The sequence below is a fragment of the Chaetura pelagica genome, unplaced genomic scaffold, assembly GCF_000747805.2.
Source record: "Chaetura pelagica isolate M959 unplaced genomic scaffold, ChaPel_1.0 scaffold343, whole genome shotgun sequence".
Classification (NCBI taxonomy): Eukaryota; Metazoa; Chordata; class Aves; order Apodiformes; family Apodidae; genus Chaetura; species Chaetura pelagica.
In genome coordinates this window covers 944272-958634 of record NW_009952873.1, presented here as the reverse complement: position 1 = coordinate 958634, position 14363 = coordinate 944272, and the positions used below count along the sequence as shown (strand labels likewise).

The 14363-nt window shown below is 44.5% G+C and overlaps 1 protein-coding gene across 1 annotated transcript in view; it reads right to left on the bottom strand.

The window, feature by feature from the left end:
* TMTC1 (transmembrane and tetratricopeptide repeat containing 1) overlaps positions 1–14363 on the bottom strand; it is a 132177-nt gene that overhangs the window by 33011 nt on the left and 84803 nt on the right. Inside the window, exons 9-10 of the mRNA XM_009995190.1 lie at positions 12241–12405; positions 3658–3771 (exon numbers count right to left, since the gene is read on the bottom strand). Coding sequence (XP_009993492.1) covers positions 3658–3771; positions 12241–12405 — 279 coding nt within the window. The remainder of the gene's footprint in view (positions 1–3657; positions 3772–12240; positions 12406–14363) is intronic.

The window sequence follows — 14363 nt, the reverse complement described above, 5'->3', positions numbered from 1 at the left end:
CAGGGATCAGCTTTCCCAGGATTTCAACTCAACTGCTATTATTTCATTACATAATCTGTGTGCACTTCAATATCCTTTCCCACAGCTACAGCTACAATATCACCTGCCTACTTGACAGGAGCTGCTGCTTCCCTAAACAGCTACATGGCAACCAACGCCTCTGGCAGGAGAAGCAGCACGTGGCAATGAATCCTTACGCTGGTGGAATGGTAACTGCAAGCAGCTCAAGCAGCCCAGTCTGGACTGACTGGATCGCTACTGTTTAGCAAACAGTTAAACTTATTCACAGGAGATCAAGCAGATCTACACTGCAATTTGGCACAAGCTTTATAACTCAGCTGGATGAGCCATCATCTCCCAAGTGCCACAGACTGAGCAGGTATGAGGTGATGCTGCTCTCCTTTTCCTACCTCCCAGGAGCTCCCGGGTGGTGGCAGTGGCAGTCTGTGCCCTCACTTCCTTACCGTGACTCCCGTTCCTTATTAATTTCCTTCTTGATCTGCTCGCTAGGCAGATCTGATATTTTGATCTCCTGTACTCTGGCAGGAAGTCCACTGCTTCAGCACAACTTATCATGCACAGACACCTAAAGCAGGCTGCAAGGCCCACACACAGTCCCAGGCATTTCAGAAGGGGTATCTCTGAGGGGAAAATGTGGAAAGTAATCCTCAAGAGGACAACACACTACACTTCCTACCTGCACTGTCTGGTTGCTTACTACACAGGCCCCAAATAATTTCCCTGTGACAAGGGTGGGAAGAGGGGTAAAAATAAGAAAACTGCCAATTAATCCTGAAATCACTGAAGCAAGTGGAGCACTAGCACCAGTGCCACTGAAACACTGAGCACCTAGAGAAGAGCACAGTTAGTTCTGTGTGGCTCCAAGCCCCAACACGGCTTTGGTTGCTTTGTAAACAATATCACCAGCACAAACCATGCTATCTAACAAAGTTAAGGAAACGATTGCAATCAGCTCTCAAAACAGACTCTTTCATAATTGAAATACTGCAGAGCAGAAGCCAGCATTATAATAATAATAAATGGGTGCTGCTGAGTTAGAGAAGAGCAAAATCTCTTGTCAGGAAATCCCATTTACACAAGCATGGGCAATGTCTGTAGGAGCAGTTATCTTACTGTTTGCACTAGCATGTTCACTGTAGGACCTGGATAATTTTCGTTAGTTCCTCTTGTTTTAACTTGCAATGGACTTTTCTGCTAAGTTGAAGAAAGTTCAGAGACTAGCTACAGGAATGACTGGAGGACTGCAAAAACTCAGATAACACTGAAAATAGCACAAGCTATATCAGTAGTTTGCATCCAGCAGCAGGTTAAGGGAGGAGTTGATTGCTCTATGGAAAACAGACTTTTGGTAATGGGATCTTTAGCATGGCATTCAAAGCTGTAAACAAATCCAATAACTGGAAGCTGACGTTAAAAAAGTCAGACTAAAAATAAGGGAGAACATTTTCAATAGCCAAGGTAATTAACCTTCAGTGATGGTTTTGCTAGATTTTCCATTCCTGGAAACATTAAAAAATAGGATGGAGGTTTTTCTAAATTACTTCCTAAATGCCCGGCATGGTAAAACAGAACAAGATGCTGCTAAAAAAAGCTAAAAATCACCTTCATCCAGGTTTAGGCCCTTCTTGGTGACAATGAACTCCTGTCCTCCCAGCTTAACCTGGGTTGGTTAGGAGCCCTTGGAGGGCCATTGGTATAACCCTGTCAGCTAGCCAGGAGACAAAACTTATATGTAATTTCTGAAGTTTCCTGCCACACCATGTGTCAGGAAAGAACACTTCTTGCACTTCCCAATGTGTCCTATGGAGCTGAGCTCTGCCCTTTTCCATCAGAGCCACTCCTCTGCACCTTGTCTGTCCTTCCCACATATGCTCTTGTTTCCAAAGATATTATCTGCACCCTCCACATTTGTTTTCCTTTACCACCACCACCTCTCCCTTGCTTTTTCCTGCCCTAATTCCCCTGAGGGGCTTGCCAAGCCCCCAGGACCAGAAGGGAGAAGTTTGGAGAACTGGAGAGACCTGCTTGCTGCGCTGAGCACTGTCCAGGCAGCGGGGAGAGGTGAGGCCCCGGCAGGAGCAGTGAGCAGGGGGATGCTGCTTGCAGGGAGTGACCCCATTCACACGTGGTCAGAAGGGTCCTTCAGGGATACCACAGGAGATGTGCCATATTACAGCCCAACCCTAGGCCCAGATTTACCATGCATCTATGGGCAAGGCAATTCACCCTCCTGCTTCAGCATCCCCCTCTACAGAACCACAGTAATTATATTTATCCTGTTACTGCACAGGAACATTTTCAGGATCAATTAGCTTAGTGTTCATGCAAAGCTCTGTGGACAGAAGCCTCAATACAAGTAGTAAGTACTATTATTATTACTGCACTTCAGATGGCTACAGCACTGGCATTTTCCAGGCATGCACCATTAACAATTTACTAAGATAAATGGCCCAGGAACCTGAAAATGCATTTATGACAACTACCTCCTGCTTACCAGCACACATTCAGCCAAGTAAATGACACCTCATTGCTCAATGTGTAGCTATGGTAACATTTCTATCTCATATATTGAAGTGCACACACACATAACACACACGTGGAGCTGGAGGGAAGCCAGGCTACCTCATTTAGTGACATGCAAACATCGAGCCAGGGAACTTTCCCAGCCTCCAAAAGCTGAGCTGCCCCAAGGAGCTGGGGATGAAGAGCAAGCAACACGCTCCATGCCCAGCGGGAAAGGCTTGGCTAATGGCAGGCTGCACTGCACAGCCAGAGCCCCACCAGGACCTCCAAGGACTTACTTGAGAGCAGTTTTGTAGTGGTAGATGGCCTCGGCATTACGGCCCTGGTCTTTCAGAAAATTGGCATAGTTGTAGTGCACCTTGGCGTTGTGGGGCAGGGTCTTCACTCCTGAGCTGCGAAGAGGAACAGAAGCAGGACTGTGTTAGCAGCCAGGTTATCTCACCTTCCCCAGGGTCTGCCTTCTTCTCACGCCCCCTTTTTCTGAGAAGTCTGCTTGGATTTTGAGCTCCTTGTCATCTCCTGTGCACTTATGCCAACACAACTCATTCATGTTGCAACCCCAAGCTTGCCCCACACACTAGCACACCACATGTCCCAGGCTGACATACATGTATGGCAGTGATTTATCTCACGCTGGCCACCTCTAACACCACTGTCACTGTGTGTCACTGTGGGCACCTCTAACACCAACACTGCAACACACTCTGTGGCCAGATGCTGTTGCATTTCAAACTCTGAATTATTCATAGAATCATGGAATGCCAGGTTGGAAGGGATCTCAAGGATCATCTTGTCCTTTGTAGGTAAGAAAATGGTTTAGATGAGATGGCCCAGCACCTTGTCAAACTGATTATTGAAAGTGTCCAGTGTTAAAGTATGGAATTGAAGATCCTAAAAAGGCTAATATTTAGAGGGGAAAGTATGTAGTACCTTCCATGATATAGCCATCACAGGCTCCCTGCTTAAACTTGAGTGTCATGAAGTGTTTTATGAAAATCTTGATTTAAATCTGTCAGCCTGAGGTACCAGCAGGAAGGTACCTTTTCCATACCCATCAGCCATGGCAGGCTGCACTGCACAGCCAGAGCCCCACCAGGACCTCCAAGGACTTACTTGAGAGCAGTTTTGTAGTGGTAGATGGCCTCGGCATTACGGCCCTGGTCTTTCAGAAAATTGGCATAGTTGTAGTGCACCTTGGCGTTGTGGGGCAGGGTCTTCACTCCTGAGCTGCGAAGAGGAACAGAAGCAGGACTGTGTTAGCAGCCAGGTTATCTCACCTTCCCCAGGGTCTGCCTTCTTCTCACGCCCCCTTTTTCTGAGAAGTCTGCTTGGATTTTGAGCTCCTTGTCATCTCCTGTGCACTTATGCCAACACAACTCATTCATGTTGCAACCCCAAGCTTGCCCCACACACTAGCACACCACATGTCCCAGGCTGACATACATGTATGGCAGTGATTTATCTCACGCTGGCCACCTCTAACACCACTGTCACTGTGTGTCACTGTGGGCACCTCTAACACCAACACTGCAACACACTCTGTGGCCAGATGCTGTTGCATTTCAAACTCTGAATTATTCATAGAATCATGGAATGCCAGGTTGGAAGGGATCTCAAGGATCATCTTGTCCTTTGTAGGTGAGAAAATGGTTTAGATGAGATGGCCCAGCACCTTGTCAAACTGATTATTGAAAGTGTCCAGTGTTAAAGTATGGAATTGAAGATCCTAAAAAGGCTAATATTTAGAGGGGAAAGTATGTAGTACCTTCCATGATATAGCCATCACAGGCTCCCTGCTTAAACTTGAGTGTCATGAAGTGTTTTATGAAAATCTTGATTTAAATCTGTCAGCCTGAGGTACCAGCAGGAAGGTACCTTTTCCATACCCATCAGCCACTAGAGAGGATGCAGAGTATACTCTGGGTACTCAGCAGCATGTATGCACCACTTAGCGCTGAGCAGAGTATGGCCCAGAGGTGAGGGCTAATGGGGCTCTCACCTTTAGCTGGCAAGTTGTATATTCTCATGTTATAACATATGACTGTGAGCACAGGGCTGCACAGTCACCCCATCCCTCCCCTTCATCTCCCCTGCCACGTAGTGTGGACTCAACAGTTGGAATTAATAATGAGGGCACAAAGAGGAAAGGAGAAGAGCAAGCATATGTTTATTTACTTAATTGAGAGCACAGAAAGCAAGGTACACCTTGCACAGCTAGAGGAAATGCCATTTCAAGGTTAAAGAGAGAAAGAAATCACAGTAGCACGTACACCATGGAAACACTTCCCCTGCAAGAATCCAGAGAAGTCAGTACTCCGTTTACAGAGCCCATAAATATGGGCTCTCTAAGGTAATAGGAAGTAAGGATGGATGAATCTGTTCATGTACAAGCAGACAGAGTGCTGTTTCTTGCTCACAAGCAGATCCCTGCCAGCTGCTGCCTTTTCTCCCCCCATCATCTCTGACCCTCCTACCTCAAGTAGGAAAAGCAGGGATTAGGAATTGTCAAAGTCTTGCTGCTTCACCTTGTCTGTCTCTCCTGTTTAACGTTGGTGGGCAGGGCAGCTGATCACAATGAGTCAGGGCCATGCAAAACCCCTACTTATGGGGTGTACACCCTTTCCCATGGGGTGCACATCCTCTCCCATGGGGAGAACACACCCACAGCTGTGGAAACCCTTTGTTGGGGATTTCACTGTAAATTGGTGCTAGAGAATCATAGTGGCAAATAAGGTATCTTTTTGGTTATCTGCAGCCAGTGGTATCAGAAGTGGCACTAATGCCTACTTGTTAGAGCTTCCAGTGCTTCACCCACGGCTGCTTTACAGAGTTCAGCACAACACAGCCACAGTTTGCCTACAGACATTAAAAATACACCTTGCACTTGGCTTCCTAATCATCAGGTATTTTCCAAATTACTTACTGGGAGCACTACAGGAAAAAGACATTTTGTGACTAATCGCTGAATTAAATCAGTTAATTGATGCTATTCTTAAGAGAATGATTTTCTATATTGGTTTTCACAAAGATATACTGCACCAGCAGCAAGTAATGTGTGACTGCTATAACTGTGTTAATTTCCATTGGCCTTGGGAGCTATTAACTACACACTTACAACCTCTGGGCATTACTGGAATATTAATTCTTATACAGAAAGCGTTTCATTACATCAGTGCCAGCGTTACAGGCAGAGACATGGACAGGCACTCATAGCTGCTGCTCTCTCAGAGCTCTGTGCAGTGGTTGCTGGCTGTGCTGCAGCCCCCGCTGAAACAGAGCACACTGAGTTAACGGTGAGGAGCACATTACACATGCACACATACCTCAGCTATAATGAGCTACAGTTTGAAAAACAAGATGCATATGTTTAAATATTTTTAATTCCGGACTGTTTCCCTTTAAGTGGAATTTATTATTAATCCTGCTGGCCCCATTTATTAAAACGTCACTAATAAAACTCCTTTCATCTGCATGCTTTGGGTGGGGGGCGACATGAGAAAGGCAGGAACTGGCTCAGGTTGTTATGATGCTCTCTTCTGCATCACACTGCTCGCACTCCCTGACCTATTTATTCTCCTTGCACGGGCGGGGAGGGGGGTGTTTCATTTTGCAAATGCACGTAGTGATGACTGAGGCTTCCTGAAGCCTCTGTGCTGTGGGAGGTAGTAGCAAACACAGGGCTGGACCCAGAGGAGATTTTTTTTAGGAGAGGGGATTTTTTAAGGAGAGTTTAGGCAAATGCTTCTGCTAATTGATTCTTGATTCAAGAATGCTGCTTGCTCGTTGACAAGGGAAACAATAATGTCCACAACGAAAGTCCAGCAGGAAAAGGGTGGGGTATAAATAACAAAGGAGAACACAATGTTTTTCCATTTCGGCTTCCCGCAAGCCCCCAGTCTCTCACAATTTCAATCTAATTTTCCAACGTGCTTTTCCAAACTCTCCTGTTTCTCTCTTCCCCGGCTCAGCACACACGTGCCCTTCCGAAAACCTATGGCACCCATCTGGCTCCAGCCCGAAACTAGCCCACCGAGAATCGACGTCACTTCTCCAGAGGATTTCCTTCCCTCTTGACTTCTACAACAGCAGTAAGTGACATACATGGAAAATAAACAATAGGCAAACCCTTTCATGTTGTACGTGTACCCTTTTACAATAGGCAAACACTTTCTCTCCATGGAAATGCAAAAGCCTGTTAGCCATAAATCAGAGAAATAAATTGCCCCCGGTACTTCCCAACCACAGATGCCAGCATTACCCAAATCCCACTTCAGTTGGGAAGGTCTCCTGTGCTCCCCTCTGTTGTTTTCCTAAGTGCATGTTCTGTTCTGCAAAGTGACTGGGTGCAGGGCAGAGGCTTCATTGATTTTCTGTGATTTCCATATGAAAAGTGCTCAGTTTACAAGGAAATGAGGCCACTCCTGCCTCAGCAGGAGCCCAGGGAGAGTGATGGGGTCTTCTCTGCTTTGAGGATCATTATCATCAATAAAGGCTCTCTACAGCCAAGTATTCTCTGGATGACACAAACAGCCGCTTTCCTTGGCCTCCTACCCTTGTATTGATTTTCACAGATATCAATGCTGGGCCCTATTAAGCCATTCTGTAGAAGATACACGAAATGCAATCGGACTTGCTCTCCTCGGCTGAGCTACCTTTCAGAATTAACAAAAGCACCCAGCAGTAAATGCCACATTTGGGGCTGGGTTGGCTTGTGCAAATGACTGAAGTCAGCAGACCTGGCTTGGGAGGGAAAACTGCTGACAAAGAAAGTGCTACTTTCATACAGTCTCTTTGCTGGTTACAACTGCATTCCCAGGCACCGTCACAGACGTGGGCAGTGCACGCAGATGCTTTCCAGGAGCAACAGGAAACGTGGCAGCCTGACAAACCTTGCAACACTCAGTAGTACAGCGGATGCAGAGGTCAGCCCACAGCCCTCACCTCCTTCTCTCTGGCTTCAGATATCAACACTGACTACGGTTGGAGCCTCACCCCCTGGCCCGTGCATTTGCTCTATAGGATAGTTCCTCAAATATTTAACAAATAATCCCTTCCTGCCCACCTGCCAACACAGTAAAACAAACTGCCTGGAGATTCAAGAGATCTGTTGGAATAATATGCCTCAGACATCTAGATCTCTATACATCTGGCCACTTCTTGTGGTTCATTTGCTTCTCATTTAGTCCCAGCACACACGCTTGTGCACCTATGTATCAATGCATCACTCCCTCAGACAGCAGCATCCTCCCCCATACTGCCCCTCCCAGCCAGGACACAGCAGGATTTCTGCATCCACAAAACTTGGCCCCTGGGCTGGAGACTGGCAGGTTGTTCCAAAGATGGCAACTGTGCTGCTGCACAATTGTCAAAGTGGAGTGAGCCTGGAGAACAGGACAAAATGGGGAACAAGCACAAAACTGGTAACATGCCGAGTACACAAATGTCTCCTGGACCACTGTAGAGAAATCATCTGTAACAGAACAGGTCTCAGCTAACGGCATGGAGACAGATTGACTCTGAAGAAACACTTCCAAGCGAGGGGAGTAATGGGAAGTAGAGGTGAAGGGAAAAAAAAGGGAGGGGGGAAGTAATTAATTAAAGCAGCAACTGGAGAAAGAAGAATGAAGAACTAGGAGTGAGAGCAAAGATTCTCTCAGCACATACTTCTTAAAAAAAATAAATCAACACACAGAGACTACCAAGTAGGTTGATTTATGTCTCCTTTCCCACATCCATAGATTTATCCTGTTTCCTTATTATTTTCCCTCATACTTCTTTACTGTTCCTTATCTCTTCCTGCTCTGTCCTTTCTGATTTATTGCTGTTGCACATGCCTCCATCCACTTCTCCCTCCTCATCAGCCTATATACAACCTCCTCCTTCTGCCCCAAAGAAGAGATACCCCTCTCCTGGGATGGTATTATATTGTTGCTGTACTATCCTTCTTTTGCATTTTCTTCTCATCAACAAGAAAAGTCCTACTGTATTACAGACTCATGAGACATATGTAACACCTATCAAAGATCTTAAAAGAACAACAAAAAAGCCAATATGGTTAAACAGCATAGGAAAGATTGCTATAAGAAATCAAAAACACTATTAAAAAAAGTGTCACAACTATAGAAGTAAAAAGAAAAAGCGCATCAACTTAATCAAGTTAAACACAAACCATAATTAGGCAGACCAAGAGATTTAAGGAAAAACTTGCTGAAACCATCAAAGCTAATAATGGAATACATCAGATATAGAAAACATGCCAAAGATCCCCTAAGGCAAATAAGATGATGGAGGTCTGAAAGTAGTGCTTGAAGAAGAGAAGACCACAGCAGAAAAGCTAAATGGATTATCTGCACCAGTGTTCAGTACAGGGGGAACTGAAGGAGGCCTTTCTTTACAGGGGCAAGTCTGCAGTGTTCAGTACAGGGGGAACTGAAGGAGGCTGCCACATGAGAGCCTTTCTTTACAGGGGCAAGTCCAAAGCACTGTCTCAAATAGAAGTGACAGTAAAAGAGGCTTTAAAACAAATCAACACCAAGAACAGATGTAAATCCATTTGACCTGGTAGCATGCATCCAAAGGTAATAAAATGTGAAGCTGCTATTAGCTGCAGAATGCAGCCTGTCATTTCAATAATGCTGGCACTAGAGAAATGGGAGGTGATGAACACGATGTCATTTGGCTTCAGGGGAAGGATCTGAGGGTCAACAGACCTGCAAGTCTGATTTCCACTCCAGGTAATTTGGGGAAAACCATAACAAAGACTAGTTCTAGCTAACTGCTGGATAACTACAATCCAACAGAGAAGAATCAGTCTTGTATAACGCAGAAATAAATCGGTTGGGAAGACCTGTTGTTCTCTGATAGACTCAACAGGTATGTGGTACTAAAACTGAGGAAAGCTTTTATGAAAAATCCAAACATAGCCCAGTCAGAATAGCCTACATCAATGCAGTGCACTTAAATGTTGAAAAAGGCTTTTGATAAAATCCCTCACTAAAGACTTCCAATTTCTTAAAGGCATCAAAGTGTAAGAGGGAAGGTCCTTTCCTGAATCAATACCTAGTTAAAGGCAGCAAGCAAAGAGCCTGAATGTGAACAGTTTTTACAACTGGAGAAGACTGAAAGCAGGATTCCAAAGAGACATGCAGTGGCATCTGGGCTGCTTCACTTGTTCACAACAGATCTCGAAACGGGAGCAAACAGGGAGGTGTCATGTTTGCTGATGTCAGCAATGAGAAGCCTGCTGCAGGAATTAAAGCTAGCGACAGATTGTTGCAGAGGGATCTCACAGTATTGAAGGCTGGGCAAGAAGATGGCAAACAAAATGCAATTCCAGTAGAGGCACAAACATCAGAGGGTGTGCACACACACACTCTAAATCTGCATAGATCTGCATGCAGATTGATACCTCTAAATTAGGTGCTTCCACTCACAATAGGTATCTTGGAGTTTGTGTGGACAGTGCTGTGAAAATATCTCCCACTGCTTAGGAAAGGCCACAAAAGGCAAGTGGTAGATCAGGACTTAGTAGGAGAAAAGAACAAAAACCAGAAAGAATTCCAAAGTAACTGTGCTGCAAATAATGTCTTGGAAGGTGATTCTGGTCTCCTTTTCAAAAGGACAGTTTAGAGTTTGAAAGCACCCACCAAAGACTGACAAGCAGGATCAGAAATGCTGAAACAGCTTCCATATGAGGAGAGGTCAAAACAGCAAACTTCAGTGTGAAAAAGACTACAACCTCACGTGAGGGAATAGGGGTAGAGGCTTGGAAGGCAGAGGACAAGTAATAAACTGATGGTTACTCACTGCTCATTGAGCACAGCAAAACTAGGGGACAGCAAACAAGATGATCAGGCAGAAGGCTCAGAGGGCACAGAAGGGAAATCTTAAGTGTGTACACTGTGTAATTTAACAACAGAGCCCAGTGCACAGGATGCTGCAGAAGCCAAAACTATAAATAGATTTGAAAAAGCAGTCAGAGACATTAAGGGAAGAGAAGTCCATCAGTGGCTGTTAAAAATAAAAAAGCAAGTAACTCCTGACTCAGGAAGTCTTTAAACTGCAGATTACTGCAATCTGGGAAAGGACTGCAGTGAAGCATCACTGTTGCTGGCCCTGTTCTTACATTGCTTCTCTAGGTATCTGTTGCTGGTTGCTCTCGGGGGAAGGGACATGACATAAGGTGACCCAGCAGGAGCACACCTATGTTCTACCTTCTCCTCAGAAGCTGAGGGCAGATCTCTCTCTTCGAATTGCTCCCAAAAGACCCATGCTGAAGGGTGAGCCATCTTGACCCAAGCCATTGAGCCCTGTGTACTACCCTGGGCAAAACCAAATCCTTCTGTTGAGCCAAGGTGTATTAGCTCCAGCTCAGTGTTGCTTTGAAGCAGTGGCACAGTTTCTGAATTTGAGCTGGCTTGTAGGCTGCTACCTGCTTTGAACAGAGGAAGCCTGGACAGAAGTCTATTTGTATCCAGCTAGAGCAGACATAACCTTATCCTTCTCTGCTGTAACAGAACCCTGGCACCGCATATGATCCCAGAGTGCTCTTAAGCAGGAGGAGATGTCCTCCTGTCATCCACTCCAGATTGACTTCAGTGCTCTTAAACACTGGTGAACACAACTGTACGCAACGCGGTACCAGATGATGCCTGCAACTCGGTATATGGAATTGCCATCATTCCACTCCACTTTCAACAAGACAGTTGTCCAACTTGGAAAGGTGTCTGGCTTTCCTCCGAGCAGCCACTGTTAACCAGAAGGGTTTGGAGTGGAGGTGTGCTTCCCAGGGGTTGCTGTGCGAGCCCAGACTGGTCGGTCACCATGGCTGCTATTGTTTAAACAGCAAACAGTGCTTCAAGGAGACATGCAATGAATCATGTTGGAGCAAAGAAACCCCTATTACAGATATTATTTTTTTTTCAAAAAAAGAATTGCATGAACAGAGCTCATTGGAGACTTCAGTAGTGTTTCCTGAAGACCAAAAGTGTAGGCATAAAAAATAATTTCATACCCTTTAGCGCTGTGTAAATTAAACTTTGCTCTGGCCAATAAGTTAGAAAATAAAGCTAAGCAACCTGTGTGCAGATCACCTGCGTGGCAGCAATTACTTCACAATTAGACAACTGTTGAAAGCAGCTGGAGGCAAATGCAATACATTTGCTAGCAAAATACAAAATGAAACCGTCTGTTTCAGTGCAAAAAAAAAAATTACAGAAATGAGGTTGTAAAGAGAGCTGCTTGGCAAAGAGTAATCAAATAAAATGAAATATGGTACATTAAGTTTGGCACTTTGTGGCATTTCATTTTTGTCATTAAGAACATCGCTAAAGAAAATGCAATATATTCAGCAGTGGTACTATGGCATTCTGGAGGGTTGCAATGAACTTTTGCTCTGTCTGTAAAAAGGAAAGTGTTACGTTATTGGTAAATCTACAGAATTGAAGTTATTTAAGAACAGCCTGTCTTAAAAATGTGATTGCCAGAACCAAAGTCTGTGCATAAGCATATAAAGTGCTGACACCAGTTTTTGCACGGTTGCCAGAAAACAGAAAGTAGATGTTATTTTATAATAATCAAAATGTTAATCACAGCAATGCATCAACAGCAGGACTTGTGCTAAAGGAAACTATTCCATGTAACAAAGGTATTTTACACAATACAGAAAGGCAAGTGTTCTCCTGTGGTCACTCCTACCTGAAAAGGGATTCTCGTGACAACCAGATTTCGTTCTGTTTCACCGTCTTCCAGGAGAAGAGCAGCAACAGTAAAGCAAAGAGGGTCAGAATAGTAATGCTCCACTTATTTAACCATGTAGACAGCTTTTTCAGACCATGGACAAAAAGGATGCAGTACCCCATACTGGAAAAAAAAAAAAAAAAGGTACCAAAAGTTACAATCCAGTGCTCTGGTTTATATGCAAGACCATTCAGCATTGCATTTATTACACAATTACAGGGTTTTTTGGACTAATTCTATTTTCCAGGCTAACAAACTCCAATTCAAAAGCAGTTTTCTTCAAGTCACTACACAATTTCCAAATTAATCTAAATGACAGACCCGGATGCCAGAAGTACAGCAACACACATAATACCACCCAGCATAATGGTAGCTTGCACCAGCCTGCGGAAGGCAGCTGCTTTTCTGAAAAGCAAGCTAAGAAAGCTTCACGTAATAACAGTAATACTGAGCACTACTGGAGCAGTGTGGAAGGAAAAAAGCATTTTAACACAGGGAGGTCCCTGAACAACCCCAGTGGTGGTTGCTGTTAATTCTAGTTTATAAATTGTGAGGTTGAGGTGGGGGAGAGTGCTGTAGCCAGTACCACAGCAGGTGGCAGAGGCCACGTCAAAGGCAGGAGACCCTGACTAGCTCTTGCACATCTACATCAGGGCCAGCCCATCCCATCTAGTCCAGAACAGCCCAGATGCACTAGCAGAGCATCCTCTTTGCCCTCCATGGAACCACACACTGTCCTCTCCAGCACCCAACCTCCTAGCACTTTCACAGCTCTCTGTGCATAGCTAGTGAGGCATTTTCTGTGAAAAGAACAGAATTTAGTACTGCAGTCTTATTCCTGTGTAACTTAAAATCAATTCAGTAATTATTTACCTTAATTCAAGTGTTATGTTAATTCTTCCAATGATGCTCCTCTGAATTGGAAATGGAGTGCTTTCCCTTCCTGTTACTTAGTAAGCTGCTAATTCTACTTATTTTTAAAAAGGAATTTCAATTCCTATTGCTCGAGGACTTTTATTATCTTATCTGTAACTCCTTAGTAGAGTTACTTAGCACATGATTTAGTTTTAGACTTAAAAGCTATCTTAGTCCAGGCAGCTCCTCCTGAAGAAAAAAGGGAGCAGAAGGATCTGGAATAACACTTGGAGACCACCAATACATAGGGACAAAAGAGCAGCCCTCCTCAGACACTGGCACACCTTGAACCCCAGCTGAATCCCACACTTGAACCCAGGCAAGCTGGAGGCAGGCAGCTCATTGCACCTGCCTTTGCTCCAGTTGGAGATCCACAGGCTTTCATGGTCTGTACTAAGATGTCCAAGCAACTTCCCGGTTGGGTTGCTTCCCGGTTACCTGCTCTGAGGTAAGAAAAGGTAAGAACACAATTCCTCTGTCACAGAGGTGACCTTGCAAGCAAGCACACAATATGCTGAAAGTCAGTCTGCAAAACAGAGAAAGGAAAACATCTCATCTTTGAGGAGCTGTGAGTGTGCTTCTCAGCACAGTTTCTCTGCCCTCTTGGAGAGCTGGACACATTGCTATTGCCTGGGCTTCCCAAGGATGGAGAGGGATAGTCATTCTTTTACCAAAGAAAAAAGTGGTGCTGTCTCTGGCACAGCACAGGTGCTGCACAGGATGTCAAGAGGGGTATAGACATAAACGGCAAATCCAGAGACAAAATCTGATCTGGCAATCATTCAGAACTTCATTGTTGTCTCAGAACTCTCTCATTTTTCAGAAGCGGGCATAATTATATTTTTTTTCACCTAACTAGGCTTGCGTTTTTCTGCAAAACATTTCTTATGGCACTTGTATTGTTGTTGTTTTTTCCATAAATTATTTTGCACATATTATTGCACCTACACTAACAGCAAGCATTTAGAGCTACAAACCAACATGCTAGTGCCAAATAATCCAGCCTTTATAGCTATTGGACCCTACTTTAAAACCTCTGAAAAGCAAATCTCAGCCTTTCCTTTCCAATAAGAAATACCTCAAAAACCTGCAGACAGTTTTCACTCTGTTATTTTGCCTTTCAGCAATTTCGTCCTTCCCTTGGAATTAATTATCTGACATAAACA